The sequence below is a fragment of the Delphinapterus leucas genome, unplaced genomic scaffold (genome assembly GCF_059928025.1).
Source record: "Delphinapterus leucas isolate spDelLeu-1000000601 "Yukka" unplaced genomic scaffold, BTC_Dleu_Yukka2 spDelLeu_asBTCV2_sq64, whole genome shotgun sequence".
Lineage (NCBI taxonomy): Eukaryota > Metazoa > Chordata > Mammalia > Artiodactyla > Monodontidae > Delphinapterus > Delphinapterus leucas.
This window is the reverse complement of record NW_028322273.1, coordinates 794,548-818,993: the sequence shown is the minus strand read 5'-3', so window position 1 is coordinate 818,993 and position 24,446 is coordinate 794,548. Positions and strand designations below refer to the sequence as shown.

At 38.3% G+C, this 24,446-nt stretch overlaps 1 protein-coding gene across 1 annotated transcript in view; it reads left to right on the top strand.

The window, feature by feature from the left end:
- LOC149743867 (uncharacterized) overlaps nt 1-24,446 on the top strand; it is a 103,988-nt gene that overhangs the window by 16,328 nt on the left and 63,214 nt on the right. The window contains exons 3-4 of the mRNA XM_089906098.1: nt 1,231-1,273; nt 16,310-16,573. Coding sequence (XP_089762224.1) covers nt 1,231-1,273; nt 16,310-16,573 — 307 coding nt within the window. The remainder of the gene's footprint in view (nt 1-1,230; nt 1,274-16,309; nt 16,574-24,446) is intronic.

Here is a 24,446-nt window from a genome sequence, read left to right as displayed (position 1 = left end):
TGCTTTGGCAATTCTGGGTCTTTTATGGTTCTGTATGAATTTTAGGATTATTTGTTCTAATTGTGTGAAAAATGTCATGGGTAATTTGATAGGGATCGCGTTAAATCTGTAGATTGCTTTGGGTAGTATGAGCATTTTAACAATATTAGTTCCTCCAACCCAAGAACATGAGATGTCTTTCCATTTCTTTGAATCATCTTCACTTTCCTTTATTAATGTCTTACAGTTCTCAGCGTATAAGTCTTTTGCCTTCTTGGTGAGGTTTATTCCTAAGTATTTATTTTGGGGGTTGTGATTTTAAAAGGCATTGTTTTTTTACGTTCCCTTTCCGATATTTCATTGTTGCCATAAAGAAATGCCACCAATTTCTGTATGTTAATCTTGTATTCTGCTACCTTGCTGAATTCGTTTATCAGTTGTAGTAGTTTTCATGTAGAGTCTTTAGGGTTCTCTATATATAGAATCATATCATCTGCATCTAATGACAATTTTACCTCTTCCTGAAGGAATTAATCTTGAAGTTCTACTAAGACTTTTGGGATACCTGTTTTAATGAGCCATTACTTCCTGCCTGAGATTGCACTATGCACCAGAGATTCTAGAATTAGCATAATAAAACTAATAATGCAAACAACAGCAACAAATCTTCACAAACCTTCCTTGCAAGGAAGTAAAGTCCACTGGAAAAACAGACAAGTGAAACACACATTCAAAATGGCAGTGATTCTCAAACATTTATGTGCTGAAAAATCATGACAAGCATGATAACCAGGGCAATTACTAGACCCCTTCTCCAGCTGGTCAGGTGTAAGGTCCTGTAACTCAATTTTTGGTGAATGCCTCCAGGAGAGTCTGAGACAGATGTTCTCAGTTGTCGTCAACCTTTAGTGTGCATCAGATTTGCCTGAGAATATTGTTAAAACACAGATTGCTGGGCTCCAGTGCCAGAGTTCTAACCAGTTCCCAGGTGTGGCTGATATTGCTGGCCCAGGGACCACATTTTGAGAACCACCTTTCAAAACGCTGCAGTATGCGGTTGTGTGTGTTGTGAATGAGACGGCCCAGAGAACCAAAGGAGGGCAAAGGGACTCTGCCCTAAATTAGTCAAAGGTAACAATAGCAGCTAGAATTGATTGACCCAAGAAAAAATTATAAGAACTTTACCTGCATTTGCTCATTTAATCCTTTCAGTAAGGTACATAGGTGCTACTTAGTGTTCCTCTTTTACAGGGGTGTCCAGAGAAGGTAACTACTTTGCCCACGTCCTAAACTGGTAAGTAACAGATTAAGAATTCAAGTCTAGGAAGTCTGATTCCAGAGCCCACACCTCTACCCTTTCTGCATGTAGAGAGGAGTAAAGGGTTGTCAGTGAAGCCTTCCTGGGGGCCCTGGCCTCTGAGTGTAGATAAAAGGATGAGTGGACATAAAGATCATTATTTGTGTGTGGTGGGGGTAGGGGAGGAAGTATGAGGGCTTCCAGAAGAGCCCGCCCTCCCCATACATCTGCTATAAGCAAGTCTGATGATCAGGAGTCCGGAACATGAGTATGACTGTGGGTTACTGAGAAGGGTTCTACAACCCTGAGGTTAGAGTTCTGGATCAGTTAGTAGGTAACAGAAAGTGAATGAGTGATTTACCTTACTTTCCACGGGTAGCAGGAAGTTTGGAGATAGTCCCTCTAGCGTTAGTCCAGCTGCTGAAGGGCAGCACCAGGGGACTGGGTTGCTTCGCTCTTCCAGCTTCCACATCTCTAGCACGTCCACATAGCTTCAAAGTGACCCCAGAATCTCCAGTAGTGTTCCAACAATTTGGGCAGGAAGAAAGAAAAGGAAAAAAAAAAAAAAGAAATTAAGTAAGAAAAAAAAGGCAGTGTCTAACTCAGAGAGCAAATTTTTTACCACAGATGGTCAGCAGACTTGCACTTAGATCTCATCAGCTCGGATTTTAAACTGGCCACCTTAGCCTTAAGGATAATGGGGTCTCCTAAACCAGGGCTCTGATAGTAAGGAATAAGGAGAGAGTGGTACTGATTAGCAGTGCCTGCTGTCCCAAACAAATATTATCCCCAAACTATTTTTTTTTATCCTATATTTTACTTTAAAGAATGGAGGGGAAACATTATGTATCTGTAAATAGCCTTTTAGAAAGGGTACAATTATATAGTTATACAACCCCCTGGAGGGCTCCTTTCTTCTAAAATCTCTTTAAAAACTGTTCAAGGTTAAGGACATTTTTATCTTAATTTAGTAACTTGCAGTCGATTATCTTGGAATGACATCCTCTCTCTGCAGATGTTCTGTCAGGCTTTAGAAAACTCTAGAAGTGGACAGAGAAGTGTTATGGTACATGTATTTGCAGTATGCACGTCTTTGAAATGAAATCCATTTAGGGACCAAAAGGCATTTCATGTCTTTGCTATACATTTTCACATATTTGCCTTTCCAGAATTCCTTTGAGCAAATCTGTTAGATGTAACGCATCCGTTTCTCCCATCTGAATTCTTTATTACTAAACGTTCTTCAGTATGCTCTCACTCCCCTCTGTCAAAGGCGTTTCTCTGGGTCCTCACCCTTCTCATCTCATATGTGAATGCGTATCTTAAACTGAAGCAACAGTCTGCTATGACTTCTCCATAACTTGAAGAACCCGTCTTTGTGGGGAAAAAAGTAGACTTACTAACTTAAAAGGTAAAATGCGCGCAATGTTTCTGAGAATTAAAAACTAAGATAAAAACATAAGCAATGGAAAAAACTTACAGTGGATCCTTTTCAAAGACTTTATTTTACAGAGAAGGCAACTGAGGTGTAAAGAAAAAATGCGTTAGTTAAACACTAAATGATAAACCTTAAACCTCAGTGGAGCAACACATGGACAGTTCATTTCTCACTCACTCAGGAGTGTAGTATGGACTTTGGTGGTCTGAGGGTCAGTTTTCTGCTCAGTTATTCAGGGACCCACCACCTTCATCAAGTGGCTCTACGTTTGTCCTAAAAAGGAAAGGAGAGAGGAAGCTGCAAGCTACAATTATCAACTCGTTATCCTTCAGACATAAACTCTTCAGGTCACCTCTGGTCACATTCTTTGGGACAGAACCATACCCAGATGCAAGCGGAGATGGAGAATGTTGTTCCTATCTTGGTCCTAGTGATGCCTCTACAGGCTGGAGGAGCTAATTAAAGTGTAGTCAACAGCTCGTTGTTTCTGCCACAATGAGTGATTAGCCTAAGACTGTGGATTAATTATGTGTGTGTGTCACATATACATATAATACACACAAACATATATGTGTGTGTATATATACATTTTTTAGCATGAGTTGACACATGGGGCTTCTGCCGTATCAAAAGAGTACAAACTGCCTCTTGTTGCTTTTCCTTAATTGAAGTTGACTACTACTATCTATTTCCCTTCATTTTGCTACCTCCCACCCCCCGCCTTTCAGTATTATATGAAAATTCTGAAAGAAATAATTTCAAAGTTTCCAGTGCTTTTCAACGTAATAGAATACTCAGACCTTAACAATTTTCCTGTGTGAAACTTTTGCCAGACTAAAATAGTTAACTTATGAAAAGTAAATTTAGATTGATACAAAAGAGAAAATAAGCTGATTTTTTTTTTTTTTTTACACAAATACCCCGAGCCAGGGTGGAAAATAAATGGAAAACTGGAGGAATTTAGATCCTTTTGTTGTAAATTTAAATATTTTTAATTGTAAAAATAATACAGGCTCATTGCAGAAACTCCAAAATTGAAAGGATTTAAAGAAAAAAGGAAAAATAACTCAAAATCCCATTTCTGATAAATCATCTCTGTAACATTTTTGAGGGTATCTTTGGAAACTCTTTTGTGACGGGGTGCATATAAATACAATGCAAGTATAAAATACCTTTAATTATTATATCAAACTACAAAGCAGTTCTATAGCATTTTCATTTAGTAATATAAGTATGATTACTCATCACCTAATAAAAATCTGCAGCATCATTTTTAATGGTTGAACAGCATTCTATTATTTATTTAACCAGTCCCTGCTGTTCAACATTTAGATTATTCCTGTTTTGCTTTGCTAAACAATGAGACAAGCATCCTTGTTCATATGTCTTTGAGCATTTGTTTATTTCCTTAGAATGGACTTCTAGAACTTGAATGGCTGGTTGTCAGTTCTGGTACATACTGACATATTGTCTTCCAGAAAGGTTACCGTGCTTTTTATTTCTACCAAGAATTTAACATCCAGTGTGGTTTCTTACACACACTCATCAGTACCAGTATTATCAATATCAATACCAGTATTATCAAGTTTTTTAAAACTTTGTCATTCTAGTCAGTAAAATATGACACCTGAATTATTTTATTTGTATTTCTTTGATTAATAATAGCAAGGTTGAACATATTTTCATATCTTTATTGGCTGTTAATACTTTTTAGTTTGTGACTTTATGACATCCATTTTTCATCGATGTATAACAACCTTTTATATATCAATGTGTTTATTTTGTTGTTTGTTGTAAATGCAATTTTTTTCTCTTCATTTATTAATTTTTATTTTGTGTGTGTTGAACTTCTTTAATACTGTCAAGTCTATTCAAAAACCCTTTAATGAACACAACAAATGTGGAAAATCAGTCATTCTCCTGCATTTTGTAATCAGTTTATTTCCTCTTGGGCAGTATGGAAATGTAAGTTCTTATTTCATCTTAAGGTTGGAAAGAATCTGTTCCCTCGGAAAAGGATTATAGTCTCCATGATGCAGTAATGGGAGATTTTATAGGGTAGGCAGGGTCGACAGAAGAAAAAACCCTAAATCACACTCCATTGGTGGTTGCCTTATTTATAAAAATGGCATTTGAGGTTGTGTGACTGCCATCAGGTAAGCAAAATTAATTTTTAGCGTGAAGTACTCCTATCAGCAAGAAGAGCCTAGGATAGGCTAGCAGTAAGAAGTGAGGGGTTATGGGATTGGGGCATAGCCTCTGTTTCCTCCAATGCAGCTGGAAATTTAAACTCTGGGGCTCCTGCTTGATCCAATCAGCCCAGCTAGTATGTGTTGCCAGGTAGGGTGAATAGACTCAGAAGTACAAGAGCTCATCCTTGGTCCCCTCTGGAAATGAGCAGAGAATACTGTGTCAAGCAGAGGTGATCAGTCCATGGTCTGGAGACTTGGATCTCCTCACATAGTCCTTAAAGTCAGGGTGAGACAAAAGGCCAATACAAATTATATTGATGACAGTATCAATGAGGTGACATTGAGTCCTTTGACCCAACGTGTGTCTGCAGTGTGCCATCCATTAGTAAATGGGCAAAGCCAATCTATCTGATACAATGAATGAATCTGACACTCATATTTTGAAAAACTGAAACTGTATCCATTTGTCAAGAACAGTGGCTACTTGTTCTGCTTTATTCCCCCTGGTAGAACTAGGTAACATTGCAGGCAGTAAGACGTTCCGGCATTTCACCCTGGAGTAGCCCCAAAACTGAAGAAGCTGTCTTATCAGTAGTTAGCTCCTTGTCACCAAGAATATTAAAGTAGATTTGTATGATTAGCAAATTAAAGAGACTGTAGTGCCTACCACTACTGTATTCACTAAGGCACCCAAGTTATTCTAAAGAAATCCTAATAATACATTAGGACCGTTTTGAATATTTTTATTTGATTAGCCGTAATCTTCTAGTTATAACATCCATCACCATTTTGACCACTGAAACTTGGCCTTCTTTTCTTACAGCCTAGCCCTGTGGTCTTGGGCTAATCACTAACCTGCTTAGATACAATTTTCTTCTCTATGAAATAGAAACAATATTATATGCTTTGAAGGGCTGCAGGAAGATGAGCTGTAATGTTTATCAAGTGCCTAGTAAGTAGCCTGGCCCATAATAAATACTTGGCTAATTGTAGATGTTAGTTTCATTTTTAGTTTTATTTCCAAACATTGCTCTTTACTTTTGGAACTCTAAAATTTGTTTTGAGAGTGGAGGACTTGTTGTTTGGATTCCTCCAACACTCTCTGTATACTCTGTACTTCTATCCCTAGATCATTTATATTAATGGAATAAATGATCTTTGGTCTGGTGATTCCAAGGTGACGAGGAGCTAAATGGAGGTTCAGTATACACCTGGAAGTATGGATTTTCATGCCCAGTGCAAATGTGGGAAAGGCATTATTCCCACATTATAAAGGGGGTAAAGACCTCCAACTTGAGGAGACTCTGGGTTGAGAGATGAGAGATTTACAGGCACTGTGTTTATCCTACAGGGTACCACAGGGGCTTTTCTGTTCTGTAGCAAGAATTTGCACCTTATACCCTTGTAGTTAGAAGTAAAGCATACCACATAACTAATATCTAGTAAGCATTAGAGTTAGAATAAATACCATTTATTTAACGTTTCCTTTGTGTTAAGCATTTTACAGTTACAACATATGGATGGATACTATATTGTAATGGTTAAGAGTGTAGTTTTTTGAGCTGGATAATCCTGGATTGGAGTCTCATCTTTATTACCTCTTTTTTTTCTGTTTTATTGAGGTATAATTGACAAAATTGTAAGATAGTCAAAGAGTATATCATGATGATTTGATATACATATCTGTTGTAAAAGGATCCTTCCCATCACGTTAATTAATACATCTAACAGCTCATGACACCTTTTTCCTTTTTTTCTTTTTTTGGTGAGAACACTTAAGTTGTATTCTCTCAGAAAATGTTAGTTATACAATACAGTATTATTGACTGTAGTAACTATGTTATACAGTAGATCCTCAGACCTTATTCATCCTGCAGCTGAAAGTTTGTACCCTTTTACCAGTCTTCCCCTCTTTTCCCCACCCACACCCCAGCCCCTGGCAACCAGTTTTCTACTCTGTTTCTATGAGTGTGGCTTTTTTTCTTTTTAGATTCCATATATAAATGATATCATTCGTATTTATCCTGTCTGGCTTATTTCGTCAGCATAATGCACTCCTGTTTCATCTATATGGTCACAAATGAAAGGATCTCCTTCATTTTTTTAAGGCTGAATAATATTCCATTACCTCTTAAGTGAGTGACTTTTGGTACATTGTTTACACTTCCTAAGCCTCAGGGTTTCTTTTCTTCTGTAAAAAAAAAAAAAAATATATATATATATATATATATATATATACACATACTAACAAGTTATTTTTTGATACGTGGAATGTTTGTTGAATCAACAAATAATTAGTTGAGATCATAAATGTGACACTTAGCACTGTATTAACATTTATTAATACTCTCCCTGTTAATTTCTACAATAAATTGTATAATAAGTAACAATAATAATAGTACTACTAGTAGTTTTAGAAAATGCATAGGATGTGCCAGGCATCATATACTGTACTACCCTCCTTCATGTGTACCACAAGTTACATGTGGATATCATCTTCCACGTTGTTTCCTTTAAAGAAAATTGAAGCTCAGCAAGATTGAGTAGCTTGCTCCAGATGTGAACTCAGGTCTGAATCACTCCACATATAGGTTCTTAATGACTCCATGTCTTTAATTCCACATCTGCATTTGTTTGTTGTTGTTGTTTTTAACTTTCCAAGCATCTGATCTGAAATTCCTTTCTCTTTGGGGAATTTTCCACTTTGTGGGTCTTGGTGAGAAACAGAGCCTTCCTCTCGTTATACAAGCTGAACATGTCAGATACACTGTTTACTCACATGCTCAGTCTCCCTTACAGATGGAAAACAGTCGGGCGACCTCAGGTTGGCCAACTGCACCCCTCTCTTGGATTTTGAATTACAAATAAATGATGTAAAGAAGCAAGGCCAGCAGTGCTGGGTCAACCTCCTGTTTCCTGTTCCTGCTTGGTAGCAAGGCCAGCTAGGACTTATAACATCACTTTGGCCTGATCCTATAATTGCAATAGCATAGCCTTGGCTTTCGGTTGTTTAGTCTGCTTCTAGTTACTGAGACCTAACCAGAAACTTCCAAAAGTTTCCTTTTCTGCTCAAATTAGCCGTATCTGGTTCCTGATGATTACAAATAAGACCTTTCCTGATATACAGTGGTGACCTACTTATCCAGGCAGATGTAACATCGTCCTGGCAGGGACAGAGGGCAGGCAAGTTCCTTGAACAGCTGAACAAGAAGAAAAAGACCTAAGAAGGAAGAATTGAAGCCAGTTCTGCTTGTGTTATAATTCTACCCGCAGCTGCCTCTGTTTCACAGACCACATGCTAAGGACCATGTCCCTTCCCCTGTAACAGACGAGCAAAGTAGACCCAGGCCTTCCAACCCAGAGACCAGCTGAGCTGTACCGTGGACAATCTAGGATGTGAAAGACTTCACTCAATGTCTTTGTCACTTGACACATTGTTCCTCTCTTTGGGAAGTAGCTTCTTTGTGTGACAAGAATATGCTAAACCAACACTTAAGTGGACAGAGGTGAACGATGCCAAAATTAGCTACAGAAAAAAAGGCGTAAAGACTTGTATTTTCTGTTATTTGAAGGTGTTAAGACCCCACATAGAATATGAGTCCTTTAAAGGAAAGTTGTGAATGGCCCAGGGAATGTTGAATTTCCATGTGGCCATATGTTCTTGATCGGTCACGATGATGATGATGGTAGCATCAGTAGCATTTATCAGTGTTTCCTGGGTGAGAGGCACTTTATCCTAATGACCTTTTAACCCCATGATGACCCTGTGAAGTAGGAAATACTGTTTCAGCATCTTCAGGGTTTTTCTTTTTTTTTTTTTTTTTTTATCAGGAATTTACCCTAGATCACAGTTGGGTGGTAGAACGACCAGAACTGGACACTAGCCTTTCCTGAATTCCCAGAGTGTGATCTTAGCAGTTATATTGCCTGATGCAGAGCCATGTAAATGTTGCCAAAGCAATGAAACGTGTACCTATTTCTAACAGATTCTAACTCAGAAGCTCTGGGGTTAAGTGCAGAGCAGTTGAGTGTGATTGTCTTTACAGACAGTAGATAACTTAAGAGAAGTTGTTTAAAAGTATATTTGCATATTGCACTACACTGTCATATCTGTGATTGGTTAGCTATTGAGTAACTAACACAAATCCCAATCCCATCTCTAATCTCATTCATCTCTTGTATGATATTTGACCTAATTGAGGCAGTTTTTTTTTTGCTCTTTCCCACAAACACACATCGAACATCCAAAACATGCTTACCATTTGTGAGCATATTCTCTTAGTTATTTAGGAGTTGAGTAAGAGTGAGAGAGAAGGGCTTCCCTCGTGGCGCAGTGGTTCAGTGCTCTGCCTGCCGATGCAGGGGACGCGGGTTCGTGCCCCGGTCCGGGAAGATCCCACATGCCGTGGAGCGGCTGGGCCCGTGAGCCATGGCCACTGAGCTTGCGCGTCCGGAGCCTGTGCTCCGCAACGGGAGAGGCCACAACAGTGAGGCCCGCGTACCGCAAAAAAAAAAAAAAAAAAATGAAATACGGTCATCATTTATTTAATATCCTTTATGTTGTTAATCCCTCTTAGCATTTACTGCCATTCACTCATTTGTATTATTTGGAGTATAGCAGTTTATTCACACAGCATTTTTACATATGGCTTATCATTTGTATTCTATTTTAATAACACTAATAATTGTAGACTATTGACAAACTCATCAGACCCTACATATTCATTTCAAAATCATGAAAATAAGGTGGAAAATGAGGTGTAAAGTGGAAAATCTATGTGTATGTTTTCATTGGTGGAATGAGGAGCTACCTGAATATCACTCCTTCAGCTTTTTCTTCAAATGGTGCACTTTTTCCTCCATGCATAGCAGTCTCTTCCATTAGGTAAACAGTAGTCTTGAGGGCAAACCTCAGAAGTAGAAACAGGAGAACTTTTCAGTTATGGTAAAATCAAACATATTTTTCTTCAGTAGTGAAAAAAAAATCCTTCACGAGAAGTTCAACCACCGTGAGTTCCATGGTGAAAAACTTTCCACTTATAGATGCAACTTCCCCCAGAATTCTGAGAAATGTCGGTAGTAGAGAGGGGTGTTGCATACACCTGTTTCATTTCCCTCTGACTTTTCCTCCTCCTTTCTCTATTGACATTAAAATCTATAGTGAAAGCACATAGTAAGCAGTCTAGGACAATTGATATGACATTTGATCTAAATCTCCAAAGTCTATTTTAGATGGGGATGCTATGAGAGTCACAGGAGGGGAAAAAATCTAGAATTATTCTTATGTGATCAAATGTACTAAAATAACAAAAGCAAATCTTATTTCTAGCTAATAAAATAGCATTCCTTATATGATGTCATATTATGGCAGAAAAGAAATATATGCGTCTATTTTCTTCTATATTAAAACTGCTAAGGAGTGGGGACCAATGAACTAAATCAATTGTTTTGGGTTCAAGTTGTAGTTTTTAGTAGCCATCCTTCTTAGCAAGTTTTCAGAAGCAAATGTAGTTCGTTTACTATCACCACTAAATGTGCAATTGTGTAGATTTGTGGAAAAAAGTATTATCAAATATATATACTTCAAAATGATTTGTGTAAATTTTTCTATTCATATTATTATTCTCCTTAAGTAAATCAAAATCTACTATATACTGTGTTTTTCTTCTATAGCTTAAAAGGGGAATGTATGTTGAAACTTATTCAAATATTTATTAGGTGTCTACTAAGTGCCAGGCACTCTACTAGGCAGTAGAGATGTTGTATTAGAGGTGGAAAATGTCCTTGACCTCCAGAACTGATACTCTTGTAAGAGAAATACTGGGTCAAACTAAGTCAACAGTTTCTTTGCTACAGAGCTTTTTACGAGTCTTGTGAATTATGAGTCTCTGATAAGGAGATGCAGTGGACAACAGATCCCAAATTTATTTGAAATCTTTTCCTTCATGGACTGTCTCATAGGATTTATGATCCACTGAACACACCTTGAGAGACACTAGTATTCTGCAGTGGTTAGTTAATTGTTTTCTATTAAACAACTATATACTGAATCCATGATATTGAGTAATAATATCCATGATATTATTATCTGGATTTTTTGGAGGATACAATGATGTACATGGCCACTGTGATGATAAGGGGGTCCAGTTTAGTTAAGAAGAGAAACCACAGGAGTTATAACTTAATGTAACAAAGAAATACACACACATATATATATTTATATGTAAATTACTATTTATATAGTATACAGTGTCTTCTGAAGAAGATAGAGTTGTTTGTAACTTGGGATCTCACAGGAGGTTTCACAGAGAAGGTAGACCCTGAGCTGGGCAGAATTTCAGTAAGTTAATTTGGTTCTGACCGTACAATAAGATCAGGTATTTGCACTGGTCAATCTGACCTTGATGGAACAGCATTCCATTTGCAGGGAATAGTGTGATCAAACATGCAGTGGTGGAGATTGCCAGATTGTAATATTCCAGTACCTGGAAAGTGTTGGAACGTCTGCTTTCTCCACGGTCTAGAAAAGTGAATCTCGAGTGAAATGCAAGTATAATGGAGGCCAGTGCTCTTTGCGTTGTACACTGCTTTGATTCTACAACATGCAACAATGTAGTGATCTGTTTCAGATTGTCATTATTCGAGAGGGTTCTTAGTAACAGGAGTGGAAAAGGAAGACCTCTCTTCCTGTGTTTCTGCCCTATGCTCTTAAGCCAGAAAATGTACCAACATCACTGACCTGACCTTGTCTCAGGTATCTATCAGGATCTACTAGAATCATTCTAGTGAAAGGTAACTAGATGTCCAAAGGACTTAAAAGATACACTATAACCTTTGTATACTTTATATACCTGGTGAAACAAAAATGTCACCTGAGTGGTCCCCTTCCCTAGAAATACCAGTATGTTTTTCCAGTGCATGGCAGAACTTTGCAGGTAAAACTGGGATAAAGGTGAAGAACAGTCTTAAAATTCTAGTCCTTGAACAGCACCTAACACAAAACAGGTTTTCAATAATCTTAGCAACAGTATTCACAAATAATGACCATCAGCGTAACTGCTCTTTTGTGCCAAAATACATTACCATATTACTTTTTTCCCTTCAGCTTTACAACTTGGGTTCTATTATTGTTTTCATTTTACAGGTTAGGAAAGTGAGGCTCAGAGATGCTAAGTCACTTGGGCAAGGTCACAGAGCTTGTAGGAGATAAACCTGCACGCTTACTGTTGGATCCTACAAACCAGACCATAATTTAAGTCCTTCAAAATATACCTCAGAACATTTGAGTAAATTAATGAATAAATCCTCCTAGTCAGACTGACCAGATCATTATATTAGGTTCAGCTATAAGTGGAGGAAAGTCGTAGTCATAGTTGGACAGTTAATACAGTAATTTACTTGCTTTGAATTTTCTAAATGATGTTTAGCTGGTAGTTTCATGATGATAACCATCGAATAAAAACAGGCATATTTTGGTGTTTGGAATAAGATCTCATATTGAGTAAAATACATATTGATTTCTAGACCTATATGATGTGAGTAACAGATGACATTGAGATGTCATCTAGAAGTACTCCTGTGCAGTTCATCATGTCAACCCAGCTAATAATTTTAGAATGTTCAAAGTGAATAATATATGCAGCCATAAAGCATATTTCTAATCAATGCAAATAATATTTTTCCTATGCTAAACCCAGAGTTAAGTTATAACACGCATCATAAGATTAATGGGCCATTTTTTCTTCATCACTTTGCTAAATGACTTAGTCTGGAAACCATTCAGAAGGTTGCGAATTGGAGCTGAGCAGTAGTAGTGAGACTGTGCCTCTGATGATGAAACTAATTCCACCCCGACCCCTACCGCTCCCTTCTTGGGAAAGAAGGCAACACTTCTCCTAGAAAAAGTCACAGGTTCGTAAGCTGGCTTGTATAATACGTTTGGAGGAATAGTGTGTCTTTTAAGCAGAGCCTATCTCGGCATATAAAATAATTTTTACCTACCATTTAATGAAATTAACACTCGCTTTGAGGCTAGGTCTTTTGCCATTTGACTCCTGGATCACGTCTATGGATATATTTTTTTCTTGAGACGAAGTGTGAACCCAATATAGTATCCGTCATTCAGTCTATCTAGCTGATGTACGTCATCTGAAGCACAAGCTCCCTGAGGCCAGGCACTTTATCTGCTCTATCAGTGTAGCCCTGATGCCTAGTGTCTAGCTTTTGGAGATTCTTAATAAACATTTGTACTGAATAAGGTATGTATATGGTGAGCAAAAGTTGGCTTCCCATTCTACAGTCAAGAGTATCCCACTCATGTTCTGTGAACACTGGATAGCAGAATCTTACTATGTTATTTTTCTGTTCCCTTTGCAAGTTTCCTGAAAGGGCATTCCTGTCCTTAGAATGTCCATCTCCTCCCATCTTCCTGGAGAATAACTCTTCTTTCTTAAATACTTAGCCCCATTATTGACTCTTTAAGATTGAATGTATTACCTCCTTACAAACAGGAAAATGCAGTGCTTTTTTTTTTTTTTTTCGACAGTTTATCACCAGAAAATTATTCTAACACCTGAAATTCTGGACCTAAAATGCCTGGACTAGTGGTTCTCAAAGTCTGGTACCCAGACCAGCACATCAGCTGCACGTAGGAATTTTTAGAAGTGAAAGTCTTGGGCCCTGCTCCAGACCTACAGACTGGGACACTCTGGGGGTGGGGCCCACTACCTGTTTCAGCAAGCTCTCTTGGTGATGCTGATGCATACTCAAGTTTGAGACCCACTGCTTAGACCTAGAGCTTAAGGTTTAGGCTTTGGACAGATCTGAGTCCTAAACACTACTGAGACACTGGAGTGACCATGAGCAAGTTACTTCTGGGAACCTCTTAGCATCTGTGTGCCTTGCTTAGCTAATAGTGATTTTAATTAATTAGAATAATGCACACGGTGTACTCAAGAGAGTAACCAAAGCATACTTTATGTTCCATAAATTCTAGCTGTTTACCATTATCATCAATCAGAGCTTACTGACACATCCTGAAGACATTCTTCTAATAAGTGTAATAATGTGGTTTGTAAAATTAACAGCTTAGAAGAGCATATTACGAAGTTCATCAGACAGGGTCTCAGCAGGAAATCAGGGGTACATCAATAAGGATAAATTGAGCCCAATGTAGAGAATCAAGAGATAGTGTAGTGCCCCTGGGTTCAGTAAAAGTGTGGCTACTTTATAGGAGATGAAAGAGAAAGGAAGCCTTGCTGGAGAGAGAGTCCTCTCCAAAGATGCTGTGATGCCCCACAGAGAAGCACTATACGTTAGTTGGGGGATGCAGCCAACTCCCAGCAATTTGGCAAGAATTAATACCCTAACTTCACTCCCCTCCTTCATTCCCTACAATCTTCTATTGGTACTCTTCATTGGTGAGCCAAACAGAAGCCAGAGCAAGGACACTTACTAAGATAGGCCATGCAAGCCATCCATATAGAATTGGGTGGAGAAAGGATGTGGAAGGGCAGATAGGACATATTTCCCGCAGGTGGTGAGCGAGCTGTAAAGTCACTCGCCCTTCTAACATCTTTGCCATTGCAGGAGCACGGAGGAGCGAGTGGTTAGTTCTGACTTGGCAGATCCAGGAGACTGCAGGACAGAACTGGTATATGAGTTGGGCTTTAAAGGTAGATTTGAATTTTAATGGAGAGTATGGAGTAAGAAATGGTGAAGAACCAAGGGAAAGGGAGATTCATTGCAAATGGAGAAAAGAAAAGTGGCATAAAGACAAGAAAAGTCAAGACTTATGGAAGAGATAGCAAATACTCTGCGTGTGACTGGAGCAGAGAATGGGTAGACGAAGGCTGGAAGTTAAGATGAAGTCATCCTTGAATAACATTAAAGTTTCCTCCTTTAACCTCAATTTCCACCTTCTACTCCCTTCACTAACATTGGAAAATTAAAAGTGAATTTGACTGGGTTGGTGGCAATGGCAGTATGAAGCAAAGAGAGGAGAATAAGAGTAAAAAATTTCGTAGTACCTTGGTGAAGCTGGGTAAATGATGGGTGGTGGTGTCACGTCAAAGCATGGGCAAGTGATTGTGACAAATATAGGCTTATTTCTTGACTATATGACTTCAGTTAAGGTACTTAAGCCCTCTAGGCTGCAGTCTCCCAACCTGTAAAATGGGGATAAAACCTCGCTTCCTCCAAGGTTTCTGTGAGGATCTAATGAGAAATGGAAGTAAAGAGTTGAGTCCAGCAATCAGTTTTTAATACATATAAACTAATGTGAGGATAAGGGTAAGAATACTTGCTATCATTTATTGAATACTTATTATGTGTCCAATATTGTGCTAGTCTATTTACATATCTTTTCTCACTTAGCTTTCTTTTCTCTTATCTGCCTTTCTATAGGCAAGAGATAACTGATGGCTCAGTTATGAGGAAACGCAGTTGTGAGGAAAATGTCAGAGGGAAAATGTACCAGAAAGTTAATTCCTAATGGATCTGTCAGCCTTAAACAGAGCATGTCTGTGCTAAAATGTGTAAAATATCTGTGCTAAAACTACTCAATTGGACAAGTTTTGATAAAGTATTAACTTAACGAATAGGCATAAACAGCTTGGAGCTTTTTGGGGGGTATGTGGTAATATTAGTATTGGTGTGATGACTTTTGAAAGTTCTATGGCGTATAGAAGTCAAAAAGAAGACCCAGAAAGGGGGAAAACTCTCTCTGAAAGTTATTGGGGAAGTCTGGCTAGTAAGACTCCAAAAGGGAGAATCAGTAAGAGGCCAGGTTATTCATAGGCCTTCTAAGAATGTGTCCATGAGAAATATTTACAATGATTGGATGCCGGAATAAAGGAGAACACTGGCTCCATAAATGGTAACTTATTTTCCACAAACAGGCTAATGATAAAAATAATGAAAATCTGATGGATTTTTGAGAGTTTCATTGACCAAACTGAGACAAAAGTACATAACAGCTAGATGCTCATAGTTTTAATCAGTTCACTTTGGAGTCAAGCAAAGATAGCACCTGAAATGGTAAGGGACGTTTATGCAAGGTCACAAAGGTTTTTGGTGGTGCATTTGGGATATAAACCCATTTCCGTAAGAATTCTTTCGGAAGTCAAATGTTTGCTTGTCAAAAGTAGCATGAACTTACTTCCAGGAAAAGTTCCTAAGAAAAAATAATTTGAGTAATGAAGAACACTGATGTAACAGATAATTTAAGAACCCAGAAACAGAGGTAAAGAGTAAAGCAATTATGGGTTAAGAGTCTGCATAGGCAGAAGGAGCGGAGAGGCTGCTGCTCAATGGCGGAAAAGCGGCCGGTGTTCTGACCGCTTCGTCCCCCTAGCAGTTGCGGGGGAGTTTCCTGCCGGCGCGGCTGGAGTCTCTGTTTCTCAGGGTTCGGTGGCTGGAAGATGCTCCAGAGAGACGAGGCTGCGGCGGAGGAGGTGGCGGCGGCCGAATCGGCAACGGCGCTAGGGTGGAGAGAAGGCGGCGTGCGGGGCCCAACGGTGTAAACAGCCCCGGAGGCGGCGGAGGCGGTGGCCAAGCCCCCGAGGGGGAAGCGGCGCCTCCTGTGGAAGCCTGGGCTGAGTGCAGCAGAGAGGTTCTGCGGCGGGCGCGAGCGGACGCCCTAGACCTCGCCTCCCTCCCTCGCCCCAGGTAAGGCCGCTGGGCGCCCCGCCGCAGGGGGAATGGCTCGCGGGCACCGCCGAGGCCCCGGACCGTTTTCGGGGTGCCGCCGAGCTGCGGCCGGGACCTCTCCCCGCTTAATCCTCGCCTCTTTCCCTCGGCCGCGGAGCCCAGAGGAGCAGGACGCCGGGCCTGGCTCCTGGCTAGGTCCCTTCCCCAGCCGCCGCCTCCGCGCTCGGCCGAGGCTGGGAGAGGCTCGGGGCAGGGAATTTTAGTTTGCTCCAAAGCCTGGAAGTAAACTGCTTGTCCCTGTTCTCTGCGAGCATCTCTTTCACCTGAAAGCACTGGGGCTACTCCAGGCCGTAACTCGTCCCTTCCTGGTGCATGCCTGTTTGAAAACACTACCTTTTCCCATTTGTTTCCTCATTAGCTTCTGCCTTCCTCTGCGCTCCATTTCACTTCTTCGTTAAATCTTCTTTCTCGCTCTTCTGTCTACGCGTCTCACCACCTCCTTCCTCCTTAGCGACTTTATTTAAATCGTTTCTCTTTTTCTTCTCAGGAGACTCCGGTCTTCTCTTCCCTGTCTTCCCCAGCAGTCCTTTTCGGATGTCATTCTTTTTACTAGTGAAGTTCTTAAATGAAACTGCTATCGTCAGTGTCCCAAATCTACCAGAGGCCCATTAAGAATAGACTCACCAGCTTTAAGTGGCAGATCAGTTTCTGATTTCACCGAGCCTAACATCCTTTTTAAAAAATTGTATTATTAAATGTAGAGTGTGGAAATAGCCCTGAAGCTATTTTTAAAATGAAGGGCTCAATGAGTGTTGGAAATAGTTATTTCATTTTTTCAAGTTGCATGACCTCTAATGTCAGATTGAGCAGATCTAGAACATTTTTGCCCATCTTGTCTGGCAGAATGCTTCTGAAGCGTTTTGATAGCGGCTCACATTCATCACTATTCAAGTTGGCTTAAAAGCAGTTTGAAAACTTTAGAAAAAAGACATTATGAGAACAACTAGGAAGCTGTTTTGATGAAGTCACTGTTAAATACCTTTTAAAATAGGCTTCACATGTTTAATGTATCAAAATAAAGTTGGCGGGGGTCTTGTAAAAAGGATTATTTAGGAATTTGAGTAGTCTTAAGAGTTATGTAGCTATTTTGGGAAAAACATTCTTTTTCTGTTAACAAACGTTTACAACTCCTGTGATGTGAGAATTACCGAGGTTTACTGTGGGATTAACACAGGAACTCATTTTATTTGAGCTACTATATGGATGTAGAAGTGGTAAATTGCTCAGGTTAGAGTAAATCAGTATGTAGAAGAAAAAAACAAGAGTCTGCATAAATTCCCCTGGAAGGGGGATATGGTCAGACATGGCAATTTGAAAACAGTGAGTCACCAAAAGTAAAAGTAAATTACAAGCTGTTTTGGGGGTCTTCAAGAGAGATTTTATAGATTGACCAACAACAGCAGCAAGGATAAAATATAACGCTGTCATGTAGACTGCAGCCTGAAAAGAAAGCATTGCAGAAAAGCCACATCATCCTGAATTTATATTTCCGTGCATTTGAACAGATTGGAGAGCAGTAAAGTTGTTTTAAGAGCGAGTGATTTAAGTCAGCCAGCTTGTGAATAATACAAGATATTTTTGCATTTACATTAACTTATGTCCATAAATAACGAACTTTAACAATGAACAAAATCCATAATCCTGATAATGCTAAGAAAACTGGAAAGATACCTTTACCTTGAAAAGACAGCATAAAGAAGACAGCATAGAAATTTAGGGAGATTGCAGTTTTGGAAAAATTATATTAACATTTATTAGCTGCTACAGCTTTGAAATGTGATGATTTAAAGAAAGAAGTAGACTGTTGATTTCTAAAAGGTAATGTGTTGGCTGAAAGAGAAGAGAATCTTGTTGAGACCTAAAGTGTTCTTTTAAGGATATATTTCAATGTCATTTCAAAAAATAAACACATTTCCCATAACGAAACAGTGAGGTTAATGGAATAATGCAGGTGAAAGCTTTTTGGCCCAAAGGAGTTCCGTCCTTTGGAACAAAGTTTTATTGTTGAACACACCATGACCCAGGCCTGTGAGTGCCAGCACAGTGGCTGTTTTTACAAGATCTGGTACAATATTCACAGTAGTTCTGGCCTTAGCACTAGGCAAGGATCATTCTTTTTGTATCTTCCCGATTGCTTCCTCTACACAAATGGGATAATCCCTCCTCTTCTAAACTGGAAAGTAGTTTCTTCCCTCAATAAAACTAGTTTCTTCTCCAGGTTGAGCTTTTCCAACTCTTAGAGGTCTAAAATGAATGATATGAAACATACTATATTTGCATCTATTTTTATTTAAGAGTTCTCTAAGGAGATTTATCTAATTAAATAGGAATTTCCTAAGAGATGCCAAAATAAACAATCAACAAGTTTTCTTTAGAGATAATATATATTATATAACAAGATCCACCTAAGAGTTAAAATATAAGTAGGTATACAATTTAACTATTTGAAGATAATTTTTCTTCTTACCACTGAAGCAATAAGCAGGTAGTAGTACAATTTGGGGAAAACAATATTTCTGGCTTTTGTTTTATTTTAATTTGTGATATTCATGAGATCTTTTGTGAATCTTTTGGGTATATAGTAAAATTCATGGGTTTTTAACTTTGTATTGACTCGTATTTTTGTAGGTTTAAAATTTTTCTTCTGGCTTTAATTTATACTATCTCCTTTTACTTTTTCATTTAGAAATAATGTATTTTTCTCAGGATTGCAATCTCAGTGCAGTCCTCTACTTTTCTGTCTCTTAGACGTCTACATTTTTGTCTAGTTAGTACATTTCTAGTGTTTTATACAATTGATAAGAACTCTTTAATCTTATGAATTCTTTATATTTTCTCTTTGGAGACAAGACTTATAGGGATTTCCTTGGGCTTAAACTAGAAAGAAAAACGAATTTGCATATGAAATGTTGAAGGCTTTGTTACAAAGTGGGTTAACATTATATGTATGTTTGAAATAAACTACTTCAACCAGAGCACCTAGCTGTTAGCCTCCAGATTAATATCTATCATAAAATATGTGCATGCTTCCAACACATGGCATTGCCTCCTATTACTGCATGTCCAGGAGAAATTGTCTTGTCTTGTAGCAAAGGGCATTAGCTCTTTGCACGTTTTTTTTTTTTTTTTTTTTAATGACAGCTATCCAAAAATCAAGCTGAACCCTTGTATATGAGGACAGAAAAGGACAATTTTTAGACAGGTCTAATATCCAGTTGTACCTTTCAGTCACTTAGAGAGAAGGCTTAGACCCCTGAAGCCCAAAGTCACAGGTTTTTTAGGATTATGGTGGTATATACCTCCAGTTTATAGAAAAAAAATGCGTTGTAGAAAGTCCAAGTTAAATTAGGACTAAAATCCAAGTTAAATCTAGAACTAAAGTTTTACTGCCCCAAATACTTGTAAACTCTAGGTTACTGCTCTGTTGTCCATTTCATCAGTTGCAAAATATTCAAGTTAGTCTTTCAGTGCTAACAAGAACATAAAAATGCATTATGTCTAAAAGCAGAACATGAATGCCAAGCCAGATCTGCGCATTACCTGAGAGTTTGGAGGGCCACCCAAGCGGCATCTACTTGTTTGCTACTGACCTTCAGTTAGACTTGCTCAAGAATTGTTACCATGTAATAACATACACCTTATGTACTCTTGAGTTTATTGAAAACACACAGCAAATGTGCACACACACACACATACACACCAGCACACCAGCACGCACCTACTCTAGAGCCTAGAATTTTAAGAGTCAGAACTTTTTACTTGCTTCTGGATTAAGATGGACCCTGTATTTCCTCAGCATGCTAATTAGAAACTCTATAAACAATTCAAAACCAGCTTCTTAAAATTCTGTTTTAAAAAAATTGATGTTAAATATTATCCTCAGAGAGTTCTACTGTGACTTTTCAAATTGTTTTTTTCTCCCTTCATGGGATAAACAGTTAGGGTTTCTTTTTGTTTGTTTTTTTATCTCTCATTGTAAAAAATTCTATCTTAAAAGCTGATTTATTATTTCTTCCTTAGCATGGATGACATGGGAACAAAGCTGATATTTCATCAGTCTTGTTTTTATTTAAGTTGAAAGGTTATATATTTCTACTATCTACTGCAATAATGCCAAATATTTTTATAGTGCTTGTAAATCTTATGACATTATTTTTTTAGTTTGTATTTAAGGCATTTACTCAAAAGGGACCATATGCCTCAGTTCATGTTACTCTATCATCAGTGTGTACGGTCACTCTATTTTCTAATACTTTTAAGATTGGTTTTGGCCCCGACGTTCCTCTGCCAGATTTATTTCCTTTATTTTCCCCTATATAGCACCATTTGGGCCATTTAATATGTAATTTCCCAACTCACCTTTCATAGTTATTTTAAACGTGTATATATTTGAAATATCGAATTGTTTTGTATTTTCTGATTTTTGCAAAAGTAGTATCGACTAAAAATCACATCCTGTTCTTTTATTTTTTCTACACAAAATTATTGTTTTAAAATTTGTGTTGCTCCATAGAAATTATTGCTTCTGGCCACTGTCTAATATTCCACCATATGTTAATACCATGTTTTGCTTATCCATTACCCTGGTGATACATACTTAGGCTATTTTCAACACTTTATGTCCACCATAAGGCATTAATACACTCTTTCCACATGTCCCCTTGAGTAACAGTGCAGCTGTGGAATGGCTGAGGTGGAAGTCATATATATGCCTTATTTCACAGATTCCTCCCCAGAATAGCTGTACCATTTCCCCCTCACCAGCAATACTTGGAATTTCTCTCTTGCCATATCCTTTGTCACCACATGCTGTTAATCTGCATTTTAAAAAATTAATTAATTTATTTATTTTTGGCTGCATTGGGTCTTCGTTGCTACACTCAGGCTCTCTCTAGTTGCAGCGAGAGGGGTCTACTCTTCGTTGCGGTGCGCAGGCTTCTCATTGCAGTGGCTTCTCTTGTTGCGGAGCACAGGCTCTAGGCGCGCGGGCTCAGTAGTTGTGGCTCCCAGGCTCTAGAGCGCAGGCTCAGTAGTTGTGATGCACAGGCGTAGTTGCTCCACAGCATAATTTGCATTTTAACTTCTGGAAATTTGGCATGTGTGGGTTCATATGAAGTAAGGTGTTTTAATTCTGCATTGCTCTGATTCTAGAAAAGTTAGGTCTTCATATACTTTCTTGCTATTCATGTTTTCCATTCTATGAATTGCCTATCATGACCTTCGCTCATTTTTCTATTGAGTATTCTGTGTCTTTAGAGATGTAGAAGTTTTTGTATTCAGATGTTGAGTCCTTTATTGGGTTTTGGGTAATGTATATGTCTTCTACCCATCAACTGTTTTTCAGTCTGACTTTGGTATCCTTTATTGTACATAAAATTCTAATTTTTTATTAAAGTATAATTGATTTACAATACTATGTTAATTTCAGGTGTACAACGTGGTGATTCAATATTTTTATAGATTATGCTCCATTGAAAGTTACTATAAAATATTGGCTATATTCCCCATGCCCTACAATATATCCTTGTATCTCATTTATTTTATACATAAGTTGTCTGCACTTCCTAATTCCCAGTCTGTATCTTGCCCCTCTCGCTTCCCTCTCCCCACTGGTAACCACTAGATTGTTTTCTATATCTGTGAATCTGTTTCTGTTTTGTTGTATCCATTCATTTGTCTTATTTTTTAGATTCTACTTATAAGTGATATCATTACAGTATTTGTCTTTGTCTGACTTATTTCACTAAGCATAATACCCTCCAGGTCCATCTATGTTGTTGCAAATGGCACAATTTAATCATTTTTTATGGCTGAGCAGTGTTCCATTGTGTATATATGGCGCGTATTCTTTATTCATTCATCTGTTGATGGACACTTAGGTTGCTTCCATATCTTGGCTATTGTAAACAATGCTGTTATAAACACTGGATGTGGGTGCATGCATCTTTTCAAATCAGTGTTTCTGTTTTCTTCAGATATATACCCAGGAGTGGAATTACTGGATTATATGGTTGTTCTGTTTTGGTTTTGTTTTTATTAACATCTTTATTGGAGTATAGTTGCTTTACAATGGTGTGTTAGTTTCTGCTTTATAACAAAGTGAGTCAGCTATACATATACATATGTCCCCATATCTTCTTCCTCTTGTGTCTCCCTCCCACCCTCCCTGTCCCACCCCTCTAGTGGCTACATCAGTTAACATTCCCACCAACAGTGTACCAGGGTTCCCTTTTCTCCACATCCTCGCCAAGGCTTGTTAGTTTTGTTCTTTTTTATGATAGCCATTCTGACATGTGTGAGGTGATCTCTCATTGTGGTTTTGATTTGCATTTCCCTGATGGCTAGTGATGTTGAGCATCTTTTCGTGTGCCTGTTGGCCATCTGTATGTTTTCTTTGGAAAAATGTCTATTCAGCTCTTCTGCCCATTTTTTTAAATCAGAATTTTTATATTAATAAATTTATAATTTTAATATAGTTAAATTCATCACTTTTGCTTCATACAGTGTATGTTTCTTTATTTTTCAAAGATCTATTTCATCTCTTACCCTGAAATCACAAATATATTCCCTTGCAATTTCTTTTATTCTCTCTAGATTTTATTTTTCACATTTAGATATTAAAACTATTGTATTTTAGTTTTGTACATTAGGTGGAATTATATAACATAATGGTTAATAGAATGATTTCTGTGGGGTTTAAGTTCCAGCTCCACCATGTACTTCTTAGGCTAGTCATTTTATCTCTCATACCTCAGTTTTTCCACCTGTAAAATGAGGATAATAGTTTATGCCTTGTGGATTTTTTTGTGAAGATTAGGTGAGCTATATAGGACTGGGTACAACATAAGTGATATCACTAGGTTAAGATCCAGTCTCATATCTCTTTTGAAAATGAGACTGTTTCCCCAAAAGCTGTAATTCAACTTCCTCCATTGGACTATGATTCCATCTCTTTCATGTGCCAACTTCCTCTCTGTATATAGCTCTATTTCTAGGCCACCTGTTTGATTTGTTTTCTTGTTTGCTGTTTCTTCCAAGGGCATCACAGTTCTTATCTATCATGACTTCCCAACATATCTTAATGTGTAGGGCACATTCTCCATTTTGAGCTTATTTTTCAAAACTACCTTAGCTGTATGGAGAACTTTTTTCTTCCAGATACATTTTATTTTATTTTATTTTAATGTTTTTATAGGAGATAGAGCAACCTGCTCTTTTTTTTTTTTTTTGGCTGCGTTGGGTCTTCATTGCTGCGTGTGAGCTTTGTCTAGTTGCAGCGAGGGGTGGGGCAGGAGGCTACTCTTTGTTGTGGTGCACAGGCTTCTCATTGCAGTGGCTTCCCTTGTTGCGGAGCACAGGCTCCAGGCTCGTGGGCTTCAGTAGTTGTGGCTCGTGGGCTCTAGAGTGCAGGCTCAGCAGTTGTGGTGCACCAGCTCAGTTGCTCCGTGGCATGTGGGATCTTCGTGGACCAGGGATTGAACCCATGTTCCCTCCATTGGCAGGCAGATTCTCAACCACTGCACCACCAGGGAAGTCCCCCAGATACATTTTAGAATCACTTTTTTATGCTGTCCCTCAAAAAAAAAGAGCTTGGCCTTTTATTACAGTTGCATTTAATTTTATAGATTAATATAAGGACATTTATATTATTATAGTAAGTCATCTCATCCATACCTGTGATATATATTTCTTTTACTCATGTGTCCTCTAATAAAGTTTTCATTATGAAGATTTTCTGCATAATTTATTAGGTGAAACCCCATACTCTCTATAGGTTTTGTTACTATGGTAAATTCATCTTGTATTGTATCTAGATACTGATGCTATGGAG